This window comes from Ascidia mentula, chromosome 7, assembly GCF_947561715.1.
Source record: "Ascidia mentula chromosome 7, kaAscMent1.1, whole genome shotgun sequence".
Classification (NCBI taxonomy): Eukaryota; Metazoa; Chordata; class Ascidiacea; order Phlebobranchia; family Ascidiidae; genus Ascidia; species Ascidia mentula.
Window position 1 is genome coordinate 8703233 of NC_138572.1, and position 23415 is coordinate 8726647.

Consider the following 23415-nt stretch of genomic DNA (forward strand, 5'->3'; position numbering starts at 1 on the left):
ATTTATCAGAAAAAGCATTATGGTAAAAAACAACATAAACTTGGATCTACCAGACAGATTTCTGTCCTCTTTAAGGAGTGTGGTCTCATCTGTACTGTAAATGGGCTGAGAGGACTTTGCAGTGGGGTTATATGATTCTTCCACAAAAGCTTTAAGATCTACAAAGTAAATTAAACTTCACTTGAATTAAAGATCAAGTTGAAACTAAAAGCAACCAACCCGGGGATTAAAACAGAGAAATTGCAACAAACAAAATTTTAAACTGTGCTAGCAATGTATTGGGCCAATTTTTACACATATTACAACAACTCTGGACCAATGTAAAAACGAGGTTCTTTTTTACCTTGTCTGTAGGTTGCTAAAGCTTGTGTCTCAGTATTAAGCTCACTTTTATTAAGCTGTTGTGCACTTCCAAATACTTTTAAAGTGGAGTTTTGTTCATCATCTCCAGTATCCAAAACATTTATACCACCGATATAAGAATCCTATCACATTAAAAAACATTTGAATCAGGTTATTTCCAATGCACTTCACCACAATATCTAAAAACTTTACAATATCAGACAGAAAACACTTAGCAACAACTATATCAAATTGAAAAGAAACTAATTTGCTAAACCATACATGACAAGTTGCATGCAGTGTATAAGTTAGCATGAGCTGATAGTTCATATTAAACCATCAGTTTCTGTTGCAAGTCAGACATCAAATTGACTCAATTCAACTTTAGGCTAGCATGTCTCCATATTTGTTTGCATAAATGGCAATCACTTTAATCACAAAAATATATAACTTATGATATTACACATTTTAGCAAAGATCTGCATTCTTACAGGGTCACCAATATGTTTGTGTTGTGCTTGTAAATTTTGAACAGATTTGGCATCTGATTCCAATCCACAATTCCACAACCAAAGCTTTTTTACTCTGGGCAAAAGTTGACACAAAATTTTGCTTTCCTCCCAACCAAATCTGTTGTTGCTTAAGTCCAGAAATTTCAACTGAATGAGATGCAAGCTTGTTTTATATACAAGAAATATTAACAAATACCATAGTGGATAGTGTCATTAAACCTGGTCATCCATTTTTTTGATTCCTTTACCAATCAACTGTAGTTTATCATAGTTTAGATCACATCGTGATAAACCAAGCCAAATGCCAGATTTCTTTATTCGAGGAAGAATATCAGCCAATGCATGACACTTTGTGCGTGACATGGGGATGTTTGAAAATCCCAAAGCAGAAGGGAGAAATGTGGCGAGTTCATTCCTTTTTTCTTCTGCACATTCTTGAAAGTCAATTAGTAATTCTACAAGGAAAAAATATAGGATAATAAAATAAATTATCAATAGATTCCCAATTTTATTTGATAAACCATACAAATATACAATAAGTTGCACAAAAATAAACCTGGAACAAAAATCAACTTTATGCGTATTAATTTCAAGATCAATGATATGAATTTTTGAAAGGGTTGAAATTGTTAGATTTTTGTAGTCATTTTCCATCTTAAACACATTTTTTTTGCACTACATCCTACTTATACTAACCTGGTAAATCTAATCGACGTTGTTCCTGATGTTTGTTCATGTCTTTAACCACGCATTTTTGTTTCTTGTCTACAAAAAGAAAAAAACAATCTATCCGCAACTTGCAATCTCCTTCATTAATTATACCATTTGCCAAATGATGCTTTCTTGCTAAGAAAGTAATTGTTGTACATATAAAAATCTATATTTACACATAATTGAGCATTGATTTGCATTATAAAAGCTCACTAAATTGAAAACAGTTTGTCTAAAATTACTGTTAAGCTCGCATTTTCTTTTAACTCAACAAAACAATCAGTTCTCCCACCATCACATCTTTCATCTAGAACTTTTTGAAATGCCTTGATGAGTGCTGAAGTTTTGTCTAAAACAGAGTAAAATTTGAAGAGGGAATTTTGTGAAATGCTGCATGTAAGTTTGTACAGGTCCCGATAACATTATGTGAACATGCTGTATTAGCACAACAAAAGCTATTTAACATTCAAGTTCAAGTAGATCCTGCTACATTAAGTTTTAGTACAAAATAGCCTAAAAATCATAAAATACCAAGCTTTTGGGCATCACATTCATCAACATCAGTGGAAGTAGCATAACTTGAGATGTCTAAAGGAAGTAAAGAAAACATTAACAACATTTGGGAAAATGCATAGATCATAAAACACTTTTAAATTCAATTTCCAGAATTTGGGTCAACACCAAATTTCAATCTTGCTCAAAACAAGATTCTTTTTAAATCTAGCTCCTTGGAAACAACACACAAACAGTAGTGGCCACTTTGACATATTTTTCCTTGGACTGCAATTAGGTACAGCCAAAAATGGTAAAAAACAAAAATAAGTGCTCCGCAACAGAGTCAAATTTGCTGTGGTGTGGCTACAACCAGACAATATTTAAAAAAAACATAAATAATGCTTATTTTTAACATCACAGCAGTGAATATTTTGAAAAGCTAGCCTACACTGCATAACTCTCACATATTAGGTTGAGTGTGCCGCCGAATTTTGAAACCTTATAAGTGTGTAGTCATGGTAAAAAATGTTGCGGAGCACTGCCCTAAACAACTGATTTACAAATATACCTCCAAACATAAGCCCACAAAGAAATCTGCGAACAGAAACCCAGTGGCCCCCTGTTGCCACATCTTCAACGATTTGAGTGAATTCTTCATGTGGCATAAACATGTAGATGTAGTAGGCAGCAAGTATTTCCTGGACCATTTGATGAATAAAGTAAAACAGCGATCCTGACCCATCAAAAACGTTTGTTGAAGAAAGCCACCAGCATTCAGCAAGATCAAACTGAAACGCCTTTATATTCACATCATCCAGACCAACTTCTAATAGGTCATCACGCGTGAATGAAACTGTTTTGGAAACCATGCCCTTGTAGGCCATTTTGCCAAATGATTTTAGAAAGTTATCTTTGGAATGCCATTTTGAATGGAAAGAGTGCTTAAGTTGTTGTAAAACAATACAAAAAACATTTGTAATTGATGCAATGCAACCTGTGTCACTGCATAAAAAAGCATACACAATAAGCTGCAAAAGCATTGGATTGTGACAATAATCTAACATTTGGGGAAAATTAGTTTCAAGGTTGTTCCACAATGCATTTGCTTTATCAGCAGCAAAACAATCAAACAATGTTTTCATGTCTTCGGTTTTGAGATCATCAACATAAATGACAGACTGTGGTCTGAGCTGCAATGGTATTGAAAGCATTGCATTCGGGCGAGATGTACATATCAACAAAGACTGAGATAGAAACTTTTTGCCAAAAATATTAGCAAAAAGTTGTTGTACTGTCAAAGGTGTGTCATAACTTGCATCAATGGTTTTCATGTCTTTAAGAGTCCAGGTTGCTTGATCAAAGCCATCAAACACAAAAGCACACTCTTTTTGGTGCGTTCTTATCCAGTGAAAAATTGTGTTGCTAGTTGATGTGTCAACACCAGGAAAATTGTCATCTATTAAAAGCTTTTGGAGAGTCACTTTCTTTTCACCATAGTTTAAATGCATAAATTTGTAATGAAACACCAAATGAGATGCACCTAATTGTGTACACAGTCTAATTGAAAAGGTAGTTTTTCCACTTCCAGCGGGTCCCACAAAAGCCAAGAAAATTTCTTGCTGATTTTTTTCTTTAAAATGTGCAACTAGTTTTTCAATGCTAACTTGTTCATTGCCAAATCCGTAGACCTGTTTAGTAGACAGCTGAAAATCATTTTCCTCATGTGGATCTACTGTTTTGTATATATCAGTTTCCACAAGCACTGGATTGACTTCAGGAATTACATGTCTACTAAACTGTTCACTGTATGGTTCTACGTCTGTTTTCAATTTTTGTGCTTGATAGTGTTTAATCTCATCAAGTGCTTCTTGTACATCTAAAAACAAACAAAAAATGACATTGCAGGACATACAATAAAAAAGTCTCCAGTAGTGACTAGTAGTGTCATGTGTCCATGATCCACTTCATGGCAAAGAAAGGTCAAGACATTTTGATCTTATCTTATTCAAGTAAACAGGTAAAAACAAGGGAAATTTTGTAGCATATTTTGGAAAAACTAAAGTCATATTTTCAAGTATGCAGTAGTTAAACAACAGTGCTAATTCAAAGCCGGTTGTGCTTGATGTGAAGCAAACTTGAACTAATAATTGTGACAATGGGGCATCAGTATTCCTTGATCTTTTTGTATCAATTAAAAAGATGTTTCCTGCATATATTTTTGTTTAAATCTTGTAAAATAATTTAATAGTCTGTTAAAATAATTATAACTCTTGAAGCGGTTTAAGGATGTGGTTTTCAAAAAAGCTTGTTGTTGACGGGTTATTGACCAATGGCACAACAAACAGTTATTTTAAAAGGGGTCATCTTCTTGTCAATGTGCTGATCACGACCATAAAACAAAGAAACTGCAGAGACAAACACTTGACCATAGTGCTCATCCCTGCATAGTAGGAAATTAAAAAATTTAAAAAACATAATATTGTGAATATTTTGGGTCATACACAAATCTTTTACGTTTAATGGTTTAAAGAAATTACATGAATGGCCCACTGTAATATTCCTATTAAAAAAAATAATGCTTTTTTACCTGTAATGTCAGCATGTTTAGAGAAAATAGATAGACTATTTTAAGACATTTTTTTCATACTACATTAAAAATGAGCAACTTTGCATACTTAAGTTTTCTTTCATATGCCCTGTATCTTATTCAAGCAAACAGGTATAACAAAGGCAAGTTTTAGAGCATATTTTGGCAAAACAAAAGTCATATTTTCAAATATGCAGTAGTTTAACAACAGTGCTAGTTCATGCCCAGTAGTGTTTGAAATGAAGCAAACTGGAACTAAAAAAAAACTCTACAATAGGGCTTCAGCATTCCTTGATCAGTGTTTTTTGCATGACAGTAGATCAGAAAGCAGAGTATATGTTCATATTTACCAATGTCAGCAGTACCTGCATTTAATCGAAGACTCCCTGAAATATATAATATGGAAATGTTATTACCTTTTGTAAAACTTGCTAGTATCAGAGGCAATGCAGTGTAAGAGATTACAAAATGTTAAAATTTTTGTTTCAAGACTTAACATTACCATTTTATTGACATTATCATTATGAGTAAAAAAACATGCAAAATAGTGCAGTAAATAAAACAAATTTGTAAAAATCAAGTGATATAGTTTAAACCTATTTGCATTATGATAACATGGCAATTTTTTGTCACCTGCCAAAAATAACTCAATGAGTGGTTGAATTCAAAACAACTAAATGTGGGATGCAACTGAACTTTAGTTACAGATAAATATAGGCAAGAAAACAGATGTAAATTGGAATAACTGTAGAAGTGGCACTCTTTCCAATTTCTAATTGAAATAAATGTTTAGCTTCATATATTTTGGTTTGAATCCAGTAAGACAATCATAACTCTTGGAGCAGTTGAAGGCCATGGGTTTTTAAAAAGCTTGTTTGAATAACAATTGACCATAGTGTTCGTACCTGCATAGCAGGAAATTAACCGCAATTTTACACCCCTCAAAACAATGTGCCAAAATTTTAAAAATATAATATTGTGACTATTTTTGGGTCATACACAAATATTTAAAATTTAATGGTTTCAAGAAATTACATAAATGGCCAACAGTAATATTGCTACATAAAAAAAATAATGCTTTTTTACCTGTAACGTCAGCATGTTTAGAGAAAATAGATAGACTTTTTTAAGACATTTTTCCATGCTAATTAAAAATGAGTAACTTTGCATACTTAAGTTTCCTCTCATATGCCATGTATCTTATTTAAGTAAACAGGTATAACAAAGGCAAGTTTTAGAGCACATTTTGGCAAAACTAAAGTCATATTTTCAAATATGCAGTAGTTTAACAATAAGTGCTAGTTCATGCCCAGTAGTGTTTGTCATGAAGCAAACTGGAACTAAAAAAAACTCTACAATAGGGCTTCAGGTTTCCTTGATCAGTGTTTTTTGCATGGCAGTGAATCAGAAAGCAAAATATATGTTCATATTTACCAATGTTGGTGATATTTACATTGCCTGCAACTCCCGCAACAAACCCTAAAAAATATAAACGTTATTACCTTTGTGAAACTTTGTGCCAGTATCAGAGGGAATGCGCTAGAAGGGATTACAAAATGTTACAATTTTTGTTTCAAGACATTACCATTTTATCAACATTATGATTGTGCGGAAAAAAAAACAGATTCACAAAGAACAAGAAAAAAAGTGCAGTCAATAAAACAAATTCGTAAAAACCAAGTGTTATCGTTTGCATTATGGCAGCAGGGGCATTTGTCTGTCTCTTGCCAAAAATAACTCAAATCAATGGTTAAATTCAAAACAACTAAATGTGGGATGCAACTGAACTTTAGTTACAGATAAATATGGGCAAGAAAACAGATGCAAATAGGAATAACTGTAGAAGTGGCACTCTTTGCAATTTACTATTGAAATAAATGTTTAGTTTCATATATTTTTGTTGGAATCCAGTAAGACAATTATAACTCTTGTAGTAGTTTAAGGCTGTGGTTTTGAAAAAAGGTTGTTGTTGAAGGGTTATTGACCAACGGCATGACAAACAATTGTTTCAAAAAGGGTCATCGCCTTGTAAGGTAGCAAATACGACCATGAAACAAAGAAACTGTGGAGATAAACACTTGACTATAGCGTTCATTTCTGCGTAGCAGGAAATTAACCGCAATTTCACACCCCTCAAAACAATGTGCCAAAAAAAATAATGTTGGCACTATTTTTGGGTCATACCCAAATCTTTTAGGATAATGGTTTTAAGAAATTACATAAATAGCCTACAGTAATACTCCTTTTTTACAAAATAAAGCTTTTTTACCTGACATGTGTGCACCTGGAGGAGAAATTTGAAATGACTGTCCAATGTCTGAAGAACAAATATAAACAAGTAGTTGACATTAGGAAATTAAAAAGAATTCTAAGCTTTGCTCTCTGTATGCCCAGTGTTGCTACATTTTTTTTATAATAGGCGCCCAATTTTTTTGTTTCAACATGACCAAATTCGCCCTATGGTGATGAAGTTTATACATACCAGTTCTGTTCACCAATGGCCGTTTTATGCCTATAGACTAAAGAGAAGCTAATCGTCCCTCTAAAAACCCATTGTAGGCATCGTGGGCATTAAATCTAGGCATTGTAGACATTACATGCATAATAGCAAAGTGTGGTGAACAAGGACTGCTGGAACTGTCAACTGGGTAAGTTGTCAACCAGTTCTGGAAGTAACAGTTTAAAAACTGTGGAGTATTGAACTTGTTAAACAAGTCAATGCCGACGACATCTTATAGAATCAATGTCTGCACTACAAAAAATGTTGGCCTACTTTCAGTAAATTTCATAAAATAGAAAACTTTTTATGGCTTTGTTAATGCTGTTTTAACATTGACTTATCTCAAGCCAAAATGTGTGTATCAATGTAAGTCAATTAAGAAATGGCTTAAAATGATAAACTTTTTATAGCTTTGTTAAAGCCGTTGTGGTGTGTCATAGTTTAAGCCAGGTAAGAACGGCCTAAAATGAGGAACTCTTGGTTTTGTATATGATGAATTTATTTCTGGTTAAACTAAGCATATATTTTAGAAGCATGTCAAAGTCACAGAGAGGTATTGACAAATATTTCAATCTTTTTTTATGCAAAGATGCATGTTAAAAACAAGTCGTAAATTTGGATACATTCACAGCATCCCACATTTTACTCCTTTGAAAACAAAGCACTGCATTCAGATTTAATTATGATGTACAAGTCTTTACCAACGGATATGCCACAAAATGGACCATAAAAAAGTAAATCACTTAAAGTTAGTGCTTGAAGTTCAACTCATTATGTTATTACCCGACTTGAATTGACATATTCAACAACAAATTGAGTCAAACAAGTGTACACTATAAGACAATAGACACTTTTCTTTTTAAATACATGCAACATCTCTTCAAAGACAGGTAAATCATGTTTAGACCCAATTATCATAAAACACTTGTACATTACTTGATTCATTTCACACAAAAACTGTTCTGGCCACATCAATTCGGATTCAACAACATCTCTAACACAGTTTTCTGTTTTGTTCCAGCCATAAGCTGGACCACATTGAAGTTATTTTTATTAAATAAAATTAAATGCCATACCAGTGATGTCGATTAATCATGTATTGTGCAATGTTTTTGTAATTGTAAATCTCATCAAGATTTTGAAAAACATGTGCTTCGCTTCATACCGCATACGCCAGAAGCGGACAGGAGGGCCTAGCTGGCGTACTTTATTGGGTATGCGAATTAGGAAATGTTGTTTTGGAATAATCTTTATGTTGTGAAATACCTTTTTAAACAATTCCAAATGAAAAGAAATACACTGCTCAAGGTACTGGCGATGTTACAATACTTATTATTTTTAAAAAAGCACATAACAATCCCACATTTGCATCTTGGTGTTGACCAGATTCCCAATAAAAAAGGGCAACAAATGGCCAAAAAAACACATCTGAGATGCAGACTGTTGCAGAGTTCCTGTTGTAAGATGTACTGGCTAAATTATGCCGGGTCGATTTGGTTCATCTAAATAACTGTAGGGAAAATTTGATAACCTTTTTCTCAATAAAGATGTGATGTTCCAGCATTAGTTTCCCCATGTAATTTAAACAGCCATCAAAGATGATGCATGATGTCGTGTGGTGCTCAACAAAACAGGTCAAAGTTTGGTAGTTTAAATAAAGCAGCTTTTCGATTGATCCCAAATTGAACTGAGGAGTTTGTGTCAAGATTTTCACACTGCAACATGTTGTTATGTTTGTTTCTCTAATGAAATCTCCCAAAGAATTATACTTCTGAATATCTTCAAATGTTGCCATGCAATGCATGCATTTGCAGTGTGAAAAGCCAAACCCTTTTTTGAATCCAAGTACCTGATGTGCTCCAAGTTTGTCTGCTGCAAAAATGCTAAAATGCCTTTGATGTTTTTTGAGTCCCATCTTCAATGGTAATATTATATCCCTTGGAGGATATTATTTTTGACTCGTTCAAAATGGTTAAAGAACCTCATCAAATCCATACTTTTGAAGAAGTTCAGATTGAACAACAGCTAACCCAAAGACAGAAAATAACCTTGAACATACTGATGCTGGTATATTTGCAAATGTAATGTATAACATCCCAAGTTTGTGTGTTTTGGTGCAATTTCCTTACGGATTACAAACTTCCATTTCATCAAAAAATAACAAAATTTTGAGTGTTTCTTTGGTCGTCTTAGAGTAGTTGAAAGTGGTCCCATCTTCAATGTCAAAGTGCACATTAGCATGTTGGCTACTTGTTTTCCGATTACAAAATTTGAAAAAATTAGTATGGTCTACTAAGCTTTGCAGCACCGTTTTAAGAGCATCAAGAATACTGGTCTTTTAGAAATCTTTCTTCTGTGTGGTTCCCCAGTAATTTTCTTTGACTTCCCAATAAAATGGGTTGAGCAAGAATTAATCCAAAATTGTCAATGCAATATTGTCTAAATAGGCACTGTGATTTGAATTCAATGAGAGATTCTGTAATCATTGCCATGTTTGTTTTTAAACCCTCAGCAATATCAGCATTTATTGTTAAACAGTCAATATTTGTTTTCAGTGCAATTAGGGATGGGCAACTCAGAATAGCGAATCCGGAGGATTCGAATCCTAAACTATCCGAATCCAAATTGCCTTCAAATCGAATAATAGGTTTCATTATTTACCTTCTATGTAAGGTAACCTTCAGTATTTGCGCATACGACGGTGTTACAAAATTAATATAAGCCGCCCTCGAATGCAAGCCGCACGTAAATGTTAAAGGCAAACTTTGGTGTCCTACAACAAATCTGTCCTTTAAAATTGTCAGTTACACTTATAACTGTGTTTGATCAAATGTATTGGGTCGACAAAGCGAGTTAAAGGTGAATTTCATTGAAAAGTCGCCCTCGATTGTAAACATCACAAATGGTAGCTTAAACAACTTTATAAGCCGCGGCTTACAATCGAGTAAATACGGTGCGTATCTTTTTTCGTCAATCTTCTGCTGCGGTTGTGACCAGGGCTGCCAGATGGTCAAAACACTTGACGGCCAAATTTTTTTTCTCTTACGGCCAAAATTCGGCCAAATCACGTTTTTGATATTTTTTTCTCTTACGGCCAAAATTCGGCCAAATCACGTTAAAAGTTTGATGATTTCCTTTAGAAACGACTATATAGCCGGAAATAAATTCGTAAATTGTATGTTTAAAACACTGTTATCTATATGCTTTATCAGTGGTTTCAAAACCGGTTATGTTGCTAAAACATTACGATTGCAGCATAATTCTTTGCCAACTCAGTCAAGATTAGTTTATGACGTAACAATTTTTCTGAGACATATTTATGACAACACAATCGTCCACAAATCTATTGATAACCTGAAACCAGCATGCCTTTTGTGGATTTACATAGTACCAAGTGAAATTCGGCCAAATTCGGCCAAATATCTGCCTTACGGCCAAACGATTTTTTCGCGGCCAGGCCGATTTTCAAACGGCCAAATTTCTGGAATTTGGCCGTGAAGACGGCCAAATGGCAACCCTGGTTGTGACGTGCAGGTTTGACAGCCACAAAATTACGTTGTCGCTTGGCAGACAAGCACATAGAGAGCCTAAATATATTACAGTGCAATAAATTTATTCTTTGATTGTGCTTTGTTGTTGGAGTACTGTAAAAAAATCTTTTATATTTATTGTGCTTCAGTGCACAAGCTAAAACAAAAACAGAATAGGATTCAGTATTCTGGATTCGATTTAACTATTCTAGAATGTTCTAGAATAGTGTATTATTCTATATTGCCCATCCCTAAGTGCAATCTCCATAAATTGTGTAAACTCAGTCACAATATCTTGAAAAATTAAAAAGCGATTATTAATAAAATGGTGCTACAATATGTTGTAACCTAAATTTGTCGTGTTGTGTCTGTCACGAAGGATTAGCAGAAGTTGGGCAAACTTAATTTTTATGGATGCATTTGGGCTGTGATACACAGCAGGTGCTGAGAGTGTTAAACATGATGGTTGTGCAACACAAGGGTCAAAGTCACTGGGATTTGGAGGCATTTTGGCACTCACACTCTCTGTTTTCTGTGATGACGGTCACAGTGTTTGCAAAGGGAGTCCTTTTTTTTAAAGGGATCCATTTTTTTTAAAGGGAGTCCATTTTTTTTTTGCTAAAGCACTATTGTATTGGACAAATCATCAAACAAAAAAATAGTCTATCCAGGAAATATTGGTTATCTATTTCCTGAATTGAATTCGTTCAGAAAGTTCTTGCCAGATTTTAAAAGACCGGATTTTCGTAAACAGTATGCCCTGTACAAAAATCTTCTTCAAGGGAAATTTATAGTATTATTAGATGCAAATTAGCTAGAAAGCCTACAAATAAGGAACACAAACTTGTGGGTTGCAACCTTACGGAGAAAACAAGGTGGAAACATTTGGCCAAGCAAAGCTCAACCAATAGTGCCGCAGGCCCCTGTCACAATAATCATATGATAAGCAGAGTGGAGCCAATAATACAAATTGTGTAAGCTGCAGACAGATGGCCACTGTGCACCCGTTGGTGCCAAACGGATGACGGTGATTGAATAGTCACCACAAAGTCTTTGTCAGCGGCGGATGTAGAAAAAATATGAGGGGGTGTTCGGTTTTGGTACCTAATTAATGAAGCGGTTAGATGCGGTTAAAATTTTATTCGGACATTTATCATGCAAATTCCGCTTTAAAAAAAGGTAGCGCATTACAGTAGTTAAGCCAAATATCGAACAACTTCCGCGAAACACAAGACTTTTTAGCTGCGTTTGTGCATGTGCGCTGGTCCACTTTAACGAAAAACGCAAAAACAAACCCTCTATTACGTAACAATGCGATTTCACCTGTATCCTCGACGAGTGTAACTGCGGTGGAATCGTTTTTTAAACTGTGCCTTCTAAAATCAAATCTGTAATGGTCTAGGACGTGGTCTTGCACCACCAAATATACATCGATGTTTCAGCAGTAGATAAACATTTGCGTAATATATAAAAAACAGACGAAATACAAAATACTCGGGTTATTGATCAACGGCACAACAAACGATTGTTTCATAAGCGGTCATCGCCGCGTGAATGCAGCGCGTGCGACCGAGAAACAAAGAAACACTTGACCGTAGTGTTCGTTCCTGCGTAGCGAGAAATTAACAGCACTTTCACACCCACCAGAGGGATGTTAGTTGACAAAAAAAAAACGCCAGTTAACAAAACTTTGAACGCGGGTTACTCGGCCACCTTACGAGGTAGCGCCATGATGTCTTTTGATCAGCAAAGTCGTCTTATAGTCACACCAGCTGCACTGATGAGACCTTATAGGTCGAAACAGTAGCCATCTGTCTGCAGCTTACACAATTCATATTATTAACTCCACTTTGCTTATAATATGATTACCACGTCTGAGTTAAAAAGAAGACAAAAGTAACGAAGAACAGGCATTACAAGATTATGAATCAAGTAGAAAATTTATTACCTACCTTAATGGAAAGGTTGGAATCATAAAAACATTTAGGACCTTTCCACAGTTCAAGAACCCAGTAGAATGCATAAAAGAAGTGAGCAAGAAATTGCAGAAAGGGTACAAGTATGTAATGGAAAAAGCTAAAGATTCGTAGAAAACTTTAGTGGCAAAAGCCCAACAACAAGCATTGATAATTGAATGGGTCTGTTACATTACACCATTTCATCACTATGTGAGGAACAACTTCAAGTTAAATATGTTATTCAGTTTGGTGATCGAGGTGAGGCAGAGGGTGGATAAAAAAACACAAAAATCTGCAAAACTACATAATATTTGAATCAATGTGTTAGGATTTAATGAAGTAATGATTGATTGTGGTGTTATTGATTCACTGAAATTTGTGAAACCAGCCACAATTAAGCGAACCTAATTTTTTGCCCTTTTTTAATCCATGGCTGTGTAAACAACACCTTGTTGTGTTGGTTCTGTTTCATTGTGATGCCTTGGAAAGTCATTGTAAATATACGCTTTGCCAATGTAACATGATTTGTTTCCTTCTTACATTTAACATTTTATCTTGTATTAAGCCAGCAACACCGACTCGCTGAAATATTACTAATATTTTGTGTTAGCAAGCAACTAATTTACATTCAATAGTTTCAAGAAATTAGCCAACAGTAATACTATATGATTTTTTACTTGATCTTAATGAAGCAGTTGTAACAGGTTTGGCAGGTGTATCAGCAGGATGTAGTACATCACCTTGAACTCCCACAATTGAATCTAAACAATATAAGTGTTATTAACTTTGTAAAACTTGCTTGTATCAGAGGCAATACGGTGTAAAAGATTACGAAATGTTACAATTTTTGTTTCAAGACCTAACATTACCATTTTAACAACATGATTGTGCAAAAACAAACACAGTTTCAAAAAGCACAAGCAAAAAAGTGTCAACGAAACAAATTCGAAAAAATCAAGTCGTTTGCACTGTTTGCATTATGCTAGCAGGGCATTTTTCTGTCTCTTGCCAATAATAACTCAATCAGTGGTTAAATTCAAAACAACTAAATGTGGGATGCAACTGAACTTTAGTTGAAGATAAATATGGGCAAGAAAACAGATGTAAATTGGAATAATTGTAGAAGTGGCACTCTTCAACAATTGTTTCGTAAAGGGTCATTGCCTTGTAAGGTAGCAAATACGACCATGAAACAAAGAAACTGTGGAGATAAACACTGGACTATAGCGTTCATTTCTGCATAGCAGTAAATTAACCGAAATTTAACACCTATCTAACAATGTGCCAAAGAAATATAACATTGGCAATATTTTTGGGTCACACACAAATCTTTTAGGTTAATTGTTTCAAGAAATTACATAAATAGCCTATAGTAATACTCCTTTTTTACAAAATAAAGCTTTTTTTACCTGACATGTATGTACTGTGGTGATCGAACGCAACACTTACACGGGCGCGTGTAGTTAATTATGCCTCAGGAATTATACGCCTTCTATGTCTGCCAGCGCCCTGTGTTTCTTTAGTTGTTCTTGGTGTTCTCTGTGTGTGGTCTTACTTTTGTATTTCTTTTACAGGTGTTATTGTTTATTACTCGAAGTTCAACTTTATTAAAACCTGGATTCCGTTTATCAATAAAATCCCTCTAAAGGTTTTGACATGTACCATGAGGAGAAATTTGAAATGACTGTCCAATGTCTGAAGAACAAATATAAACAAGTAGTTGACATTAAGAAATTAAAAGAAATTCTAAGCTTTGCTCTCTGTATGCCCAGTGTTGCTACATTTTTTTTTATAAAAGGCGCCCAATATTTTTGTTTCAACATGACCAAATTCGCCCTATGGTGATGAAGTTTATACATACCAGTTCTGTACACCAATGGCCGTTTTATGCCTATAGACTAAAGAGAAGCTAGTCGTCCCTCTAAAAACCCATTGTAGGCATCGTGGGCATTAAATCTAGGCATTGTAGACATTACATGCATAATAGCCGTTGAATACATAATCATGTGATCAGGCAAAGCGTGGTGAACAAGGACTGTATTGGAACTGTCAATTGGGTAAGTTGTTAACCATTTCCTGAAGTAACAATTTAAAAACTGCGGAGTATTGAACTTCTTAAACAAGTCAATGCCGACGATATCTTATAGACACAATGCCTACACCACAAAAAATGCTGGCTCACTTTTAGTCAATTTCATATGATAGAAAACTTTTTATGGCTTTGTCAATGCTGTTTTAACATGGACTTTTCTTAAGCCAAAATGTGTGTATCAAACGTAAGCCAATTAAGAAATGGCTTAAAATGATTTCTGAGTCTAATCTATAATAGTAATATTATATCCCCTGGAGGATATTATTTTTGACTCGTTCAAAAATGGTTCAAGAACTTCATCAATTCCATACTTTTAAAGAAGTTCAGATTGATCAACAGCTAACACAAAGGCAGAAAATAACATTCAATGTACGGATGCTGGTATATTTGCAAATGTAATGTATAACATCCCAAGTTTGTGTGTTTTGGTGTAGTTCATAACGGATTACATACTTCCATTATATCAAAACCAACAAAATTTCGAGTGTTTCTTTGGTTATCTTAGAGTAATTGAAAGTTGTCCCAATGTCAAAGTGCACATGAGCATGTTGGCTACTTGTTTTTTGATTAAAACTTTTGAAAAAAATAGTATGGTCTGCTAAGCTTTGCAGCAACGTTTTTAAGAGCAACAAGTATACTGGTCTTTCAACATTCTTTCTTTTTTCTTGGCTCCCCAGAAATTTTCTTTGACTTCCCAATAGAATTGGTTGAGCAAGAATTAATCCAAAATTGTCGATGGGAGATTCTGTAATCATTGCCATGTTTGTTTCTAAACAATCAGCAATATCAGCATTTATTGATAAACATACAATACTTGTTTTCAGTGCAATGTCCATAAATTGTGTAAACTCAATCACAATATCTTGAAAAATTAAAAAGCGATCATAAATAAAATGGTGTTAGAATTTGTTGAAACCTACATTTGTCATGCTGTGTCTGGCTGCGACACACAGCAGGTGCTGAGAGTGTTAAACATGATGGTTGTGAAACACAGGGGCCAAAGTCACTGGGATTTGGAGACATTTCGGCACTCACACTCTCTGTTTCATCATCTTTACGGTTTCTGTGATGACTGTATATTTAGGAAATATTGGTGTTACGGACAATACTCTCCCCAGCACGAAATAATTCTTTCCCGCCACCACAGTGATTTTGTTGTCGACGTCTTGTGACGTAATAAGCATGTACTATCTTACATTCTTCACTTTTCGGCCAGTGTAATGTTGTGGCTGGTGTAATGAGTCTGTATGTGCTTATAATATCTTTTTTGAATAGGTATGGTCAGAAAATCGTTTAAAATCACAATTTAGGAATCGATTTTGAAACTGTCGAAATAAACGTGCATATTAAACTGGACCGACCTTATAAGCTACTACCAGTTGGAGGACTGTAAGGTGGAATTGAGAGAGTGCTCGAATGCTACATTATTTTAAACGATTTTATTTGCCTCGGTGATATCTCAGTCACCATCACAAATTTGAAGATCTATGTCTAAAGACACAGGAGAAGTCCCGCCTACATCACAAGAGCTGTTTGATGTAATTGATGCTGTGAAACCTGTACAGCCCGGTGCACCGTCTTCTAATGGCTCGGTACGGACTTTCAAAAGCACAGCGAGTGCACGTGCTCGCCGAAATGCTGAGGCCGCAGCTTTAAGACTCCAACAACTTAAGCGACGATGTGCTTTAAAATCAAGAATGTTGGATCTTGAGCTCGAGCTCGAGCTCTCTAAAGCCCAGGACGATGTGGAATTGGCTGAATTCGCTGCGGACACAGTAAGTGAATTTGACTCATGCGAATCTACGCAAGGATGGGACCTCACCCCAGTTACAAAGCCGAAGCCCATACCTCTGTTGGAGCACGCCAAAACTACTGAACTACACAAACTGGGCGAAACATCCACGAAGGAAAGCGACCTTTTGGGTCAACCAAACTCCAGAGTACATGAACATGATTTGACACCGTCTGATAGGCCGTCATTTGTGGACAGTAATAAAATGATGAATGTGAACTCGACAGACAAGCCACTTGCGACAGGCAAGTTACAGGCTCCAGTCGAGCCTTCCAGTGTCCTCCCAGCGAAGACAGAAGGATTTGGCCCAGCTGTTGTCACCAGCGCAGATGCCACTGGGGCCGGCGCATTTGAGACGAGTCCTCTCAACCGGGCGTTGGGACCTCATAAAATACGTCCACGGGCGACTACCTCAGATTTGTACGTATTTGCTGAAACCGTGAAGCAAGGTTTTAACTTACCCAAACTGACGTTAGAGAAATATGACGGGGATCCTCTTAATTATCACAAGTTCATGAACGATTTTGATCGACAGATAAACAAGGCTTATCTATCTGACGCCGAGAAGTTGGGATACCTCTGTGAATTTTGCGTTGAAGACGCCCTGACTAACATTTTGGAATGCAAAAGCATGCCTCCCGAATTAGGATACAGGGAGGCATTGGATATACTCCACAGGAGACATGGGAGATTAGACCTTGTTGTTAGAGCACACATGGACAGACTGACCTGTCGGCCGCCACTTAAAGACAACGACTTCAGAGGTTTGCGTTCTTTTCGAGCACAGGCTTCTGAGAGTTATAAACTGTTTAGTCAGTGGAACTGTCAGTACACACTTGATTTGCCACAAAACATTGAGGCCGTTGTACAACGTTTGCCACAAAACGCGATCAGACGATTTATCACGAAGTCATCCGAACTCCGTTTGCGAAATCGGCCAGTGACTTTTCAAACCTTGTTGGATCTTCTTGAACTGTTGGCAGAGGATAGTCTTTCGCCTATGATGAGGTTTGTTTCCGTAGATGAACGTAGGTCAAAGGGTCAAGCGAGCATGAAAGGAAAGCCGCCCGAGCGAGTTGCAGCTACCTACTCAACGGTAACCAACGGTGTCACCTGCCCCGATTGCGAAGCCTTTCATTTTTTGTGGAAATGCGAGGTCTTCAAGAAACGGTCGCTCGAAGAACGCCACGCATTGGTACGTCGTAACAAGTTGTGTTACAATTGCTTTCGTCCCGACCATTTCGCGTCCGAGTGCACATTGAATCAGGTGTGTCGGGTAGAGGATTGTGGTAAAAGGCACCATACACTACTACATTGGACGAATCCTACTGGTCCATCGGGTCAACGCACAAGTTTACCGGTGGAAGGTCACGGGGCCGGCGTGTCAGGAACGTCTGCTGCCACGCTTCGAGCTAGTTCTGTGCGTCTGAAAGTGGTGCCAGTGACTGTCTTTGGTACGAATTCGGAGCCTTGCTTTACCCATGCATTTTTAGATGACGGATCGGATACTTCACTATGTTCTGAGGTCTTGGCAAAAAGGCTGGGATTGCGTGGTGTGGAGGACAACTTAACGATAACCACCGTAAATGGAACGCAGACATTGCGCAGTAGTAAAGTTTCGTTATCAGTACAGGGTTTAAAGGAGAACGAACGATTTTTTATGGAAAACGTCATGGTCGTGCCCAAGTTGCCGAACTTACAGGGTAGCATTCCTACAGTAAATGATGTTAAGCGGTATCAGCACATCCGCGACCTTGAATTTCCTGTGATTGATTGTCCAGACATTGGCTTGCTTGTTGCAGCCGATGTGTACGAGGCGCACGAACAACGCGATGTTGTGCGTGGCACACGAGGCGACCCCGTTGCTATACGCACTGGGTTGGGTTGGTGTTTGTTTGGCCCAGGAAGAGAACATCGCAGCCAGAAAGCCTGTGTCAACTTCATGCATTCAGACACGAAACTACATCGACAGTTGGATCAACTATACAGTAATGAGTTTCAGGAGCAAGGCCATCAGGGCTTGGGACTGTCACTTGACGACAAACGCGCTATTTCCATTATGGAAGATAGTGTCATCAAAGTGGATGGACATTACCAGATTGGGTTACCTTGGAAGTCGCCCGAACCGAAGCTGCCATACAATAGAATTTTGGCAGAGCGACGCTTGCTACATTTAAAGCGCCGTTTTGAGAAAGATACCAAGCTTTTTGAGAGGTACAAAGAAAAAATAGAGGACTACTTAAAACAAGGGTTTGCGCGGAGAATACCCACGGACTGTTTGCCATGTACAGAGCAAACATGGTACATACCACACCATGCTACGGGTAGCAAATTTCGAATTGTCTTCGACTGTGCTGCTTCCCACAAGGGATCCTCTTTGAACGACAAGCTGTTGCAAGGGCCAGACCTTACCAATAGTCTTGTGGGAGTGCTGCTACGTTTTCGCCAGGAGGTTGTTGCCTTTGCGGCCGACATCAAGGGCATGTTTCATCAGGTGAAGGTTGTTCCAAAGGACTGTGATTCGCTACGATTTCTATGGTGGCCTGATAGCGATTTAAAACGTCCCCCTGTGGACTACCAAATGCTTGTGCATTTGTTTGGTGCCACGTCTTCGCCAAGTTGTGCAAGCTTTGCGCTGAGGAAAGCAGCGTTGGATAAGAAGGACTTATTTTCGACACCTGTTGTTGAGACTGTTTTGAAGAATTTTTATGTAGACGACTGTCTTAAGTCGGTGCCAACAGTTGACCTGGCCACTGAGCTTATCAAGGATGTAAGTGCCATTTTGCGTGAGGGAGGATTTCATCTGACAAAATTTCTCAGCAACTCATCTGTTGTGCTTGAATCTGTAGATAAGGACGACCGCTCAGAAGCGCTGTTGAACTTGGATTTATCGTACTTGCCGATGGAAAGAGCGTTGGGTGTTCAGTGGGACATGGCCAACGACTGTTTTGGAATTCGTGTGAATATAAAGGAAAAACCACATACTCGCCGCGGTATGTTGTCAATGATCAGTCAGGTCTACGACCCGCTGGGGTTTATTCAACCATTTGTCCTTCCCATGAAAAGACTGATGCAGAATCTGTGCAACCAACAATTTGGTTGGGACGACCCACTTCCCCAAAGTGTGGTCGAGCATTGGAATGTCTGGTTGGACAATGTGCCTCTGTTAAAAAACGCGACAATTCCGCGTTGCTTCAAACCGCCTGACACTGTTATCGTATTGACTGAACTTCACTGCTTTGGTGACGCCTGCGAGGCCGGGTATGGCGCCGTTTGTTATCTACGTTTTGAGGACTCAAGCGGGAATATACACTGCTCATTGGTGGTAGGAAAATCACGAGTGACCCCTCTGAAGCCGGTCACGATACCTCGGCTGGAATTAGTGGCCGCAGTAACTGCTGTCAAATTGGGGACAATGATTATTCAGGAATTGGACTATGACGTAGACAATGTGTGGTTTTGGTCTGATTCCACCACGGTGTTGCACTACATTCACAATTCTTCACGCCGTTTTCAGACCTTTGTTGCGAATCGACTCGCTGTTATTCACGAGCACTCGATACCGTCGCAGTGGCGACATGTGGGGAGTAAGGATAATCCCGCCGACATTGCTTCGCGTGGGTTGATGCCCAGCGAATTTGAAAAGGCCAGAACGTGGTTTAGGGGCCCAGAATTCCTGTGGAAAGGTCGGAAATTTTGGCCAGATCAACCGCATGTCCTTCCCGTGCTGGATGCAGATCTCGAATTAAAAGCACACACTGTTTGTAATGTGAATGTGACCGTTAACCAAATGCCTTTGCAGAGACTGTTGCAACATTTCTCCTCGTGGGTTACCTTACAAAAATCAGTTGCCTGGTTAACCCGTTTCAGAAATTGTCTGCTGTGGAAATACGGACGAAGAGGAGCTGCAGCTTTCACTGAAACCCCGAAATTTTGTTCGGTTGGTCTAACAGTTCAAGAGTTGGATCTGGCCACGAGAAATATCCTGCAATTGGTGCAACGAGAAGCTTTTCCTGCTGATCTAGCGAATCTGGTAAACTGTACAAGTTTTGAAGAAAGAATTAAACACCATCGTGCACCGAGCGATGCGTCGTCGCTGTGCAAGCTCTACCCTTGTGTCGTCAACGGAATAATTCATGTTGGAGGAAGGTTACGAAAATCAGACTTGGATTTACAACAGAAACATCAGGTAATTCTGCCCCATCGCCACCATGTGACGGATTTAATCATAGACTATTATCACCGCTCCGAAGGACATAGCGGAACTCTACATGTGCTCGCGTCAGTGCGCGAGAAGTATTGGGTAGTTAAGGGACATTCAGCTGTACGGCGCGTCGTGCGTCAGTGTACAAGCTGCAAGCTGCGGCACGCCAAGGCAGGGTCGCAAATCATGGGTGCCTTACCAAAAGAACGGATTACCCCTGGAAACCCGCCATTCACCAACGTGGGGGTTGACTACATGGGGCCTTTTCTGGTAAAGGTGGGAAGGAGCCAAGTAAAACGTTATGGTTGTGTTTTCACTTGTATGTGCACGAGGGCTGTGCATATAGAGGTCGCTCACTCGCTTGACACTTCCTCGTTCATCAACGCTTTTCGAAGGTTTTCATGTCGAAGAGGTTCGCCTTCTGACGTGTTCAGTGATAACGGCACTAACTTTGTCGGGGCAGAACGTGAGCTTGGTAATGGCATTACCAATTGGAATCAAACTCACATACACAATCATCTGAGCCAGCAAAGAACCAACTGGCATTTCAACCCCCGCTTGCAAGTCACCAGGGTGGGGTATGGGAGCGTGTCATTCGTTCCATACGCCGCGTTCTTCAAGCGGTCGCGGGCAATGCTTCGTTGTCCGACGAGTCTTTGTGTACATTTCTTGCAGAAGTTGAACGAATACTGAATAACCGACCAATCGCCGCCGTTGGGGACGATGTTCGGGACCTACGAGCTCTCACTCCCAACATGTTGTTACTTGGTAAGACGGACTGTTCGCTCCCCCCAGACGAATTTGCGACGGCCGACGGCTATCGGAAATCATGGCGTACTGTCCAGTTGTTGGCCGACATGTTTTGGAAGAGATGGGTACGGGACTACCTTCCAACGTTGCAACTGCGCCACAAATGGGTCCGACAATCCGCAAACTTTGGAGTTGGCGACCTGGTTTTGGTCGTGGACGAAATGAACCCCCGGGGCGCTTGGCCGAAAGGCCTTATTGAGGAGGTGTACCCTGATGGAGAAGGGGCTGTTAGACGTGTTCGCGTACGCACTGCAAGAGCTGTTTACACGCGTGATGTGCGCAAGCTGTGCCTACTCGAGGCCGCTTGATAATTGTGTATATACCTGTGTTTCGTTATACCTGTGTTTCGTTATTGTCCATTGTTGTGCGAAATAACTTCGTTCCCACGTTCGTTATTTGGGGCCGGTATGTTACGGACAATACTCTCCCCAGCACGAAATAATTCTTTCCCGCCACCACAGTGATTTTGTTGTCGACGTCTTGTGACGTAATAAGCATGTACTATCTTACATTCTTCACTTTTCGGCCAGTGTAATGTTGTGGCTGGTGTAATGAGTCTGTATGTGCTTATAATATCTTTTTTGAATAGGTATGGTCAGAAAATCGTTTAAAATCACAATTTAGGAATCGATTTTGAAACTGTCGAAATAAACGTGCATATTAAACTGGACCGACCTTATAAGCTACTACCAGTTGGAGGACTGTAAGGTGGAATTGAGAGAGTGCTCGAATTCTACAATTGGTTTTATCCTTTTCCTTTATTGAATTCGTTCAGAAAGTTCTTGCTAGATGATGAAAGACTGGATTTTTGTAAACAGTATGCCCTGTACAAAAATCTCGTAAGGGAAATTCATAATATTATTAGGTGCAAATTAGCTAGAAATCCTACAACTAAAGGAACAGAAACTTGTTTGTGGGGTCTGTTAAGTTAGCCGTTTTACATCGTTAACGAACTAAGAATCGTCAACAAGCGAACGATCGATAATTGATTTGGTCACGAACGAACATTTCCACGCCGTGAAATTGCATCACAAGTAAACCGTATGACAGAAGATCAAGAAAACGAAATAGTAGAGGCTTTAAGGCTCAACAAGATAGCCACGCTTGCGGAGAGAGTCTTATGAAAAAGCTGCAAGATCTTCGTGCAGACGCAAATAGATGTTACCCTAGTCCCTAAAATATCTCGCTAGACGTATGCATACCATGTGAACTTGGCGAGTCCTGAAGTAGCCAAATTTGATGGTGATTCACTAAATTACTGGCTATTCGTACGACAGTTTGATACCTATACATTGCTTAAAAGGCCCACAATGATGAGATGCGGCTGTTATATTTGGTGCAGCACTGTAAGCCTCATATTCGTGAAAAAACTAACCGCCTTTGGCAAACCTTGTATAACGACTATATGGCCAACCTCACATTACCGCACAAAGATGCGAAAAACAGCTGATGGCAGCTCCTGTTGTCAAGGACAACGACCCCGATGGTCTCATGAAATTATCTGTGCTGTTGGACAAATGCTGCACGGCATTACATGGTGATACGAGACATGCTTCCAGTGTTGATTCTATGGATGTTATGTTGGCTGTTATTAGCAAACTCCCGCTCAGCATGCGAAAGGACTCGGTTTCGATGTCCGCACAGATTGAGCGTGACACTGAAAAACGAGCTACTTTTGCGAATCTTACACAGTTTGTAGCACTAAAAAGCAAGGATGTAAATTCGATTTATGGTATGGCGCTGCATTCATCGAAGGAAGAGAACAAACGAAGCCGCCGGCCGAAGGCAATTGCGCACAGCACTGTGGCGACTTCTGCACCGAAAATTAAGGACAAAACACACGTGCAAATGAAGTGTTTGCAGTGAAACGGAAGAAAAAGCC

General features: G+C 38.5%; 2 protein-coding genes across 4 annotated transcripts in view; one reads left to right on the forward strand and one right to left on the reverse strand.

Moving 5' to 3' along the window:
- LOC145907865 (uncharacterized) overlaps positions 1-23415 on the reverse strand; it is a 29451-nt gene that overhangs the window by 4420 nt on the left and 1616 nt on the right. For all 3 annotated transcript variants that reach the window (XM_082994959.1, XM_082994958.1, XM_082994957.1), the window contains exons 2-13: positions 13313-13396; positions 6917-6964; positions 6082-6126; positions 5013-5033; positions 2629-3936; positions 2097-2153; positions 1858-1914; positions 1551-1619; positions 1074-1309; positions 834-1001; positions 344-485; positions 51-158 (exon numbers count right to left, since the gene is read on the reverse strand). In XM_082994959.1, the coding sequence (XP_082851085.1) occupies positions 51-158; positions 344-485; positions 834-1001; positions 1074-1309; positions 1551-1619; positions 1858-1914; positions 2097-2153; positions 2629-3936; positions 5013-5033; positions 6082-6126; positions 6917-6923 (2218 nt within the window). In that variant the 5' untranslated portion in view covers positions 6924-6964; positions 13313-13396. The remainder of the gene's footprint in view (positions 1-50; positions 159-343; positions 486-833; positions 1002-1073; positions 1310-1550; positions 1620-1857; positions 1915-2096; positions 2154-2628; positions 3937-5012; positions 5034-6081; positions 6127-6916; positions 6965-13312; positions 13397-23415) is intronic.
- Positions 16215-21841, forward strand: LOC145909496 (uncharacterized). The gene is made up of 2 exons (XM_082996886.1): positions 16215-21189; positions 21252-21841. Exons 1-2 carry the CDS (start codon positions 16215-16217, stop codon positions 21839-21841), a joined length of 5565 nt encoding a protein of 1854 aa, XP_082853012.1.

Bases quoted from the DNA above. Each gene is read 5' to 3' on its own strand.
- LOC145909496 (XM_082996886.1), top strand. From the start codon at position 16,215: ATGTCTAAAGACACAGGAGAAGTCCCGCCTACATCACAAGAGCTGTTT. The intron at 21,190-21,251 runs GTGAGCTTGGTA...CATCTGAGCCAG, and splicing joins TAACTTTGTCGGGGCAGAAC to CAAAGAACCAACTGGCATTT.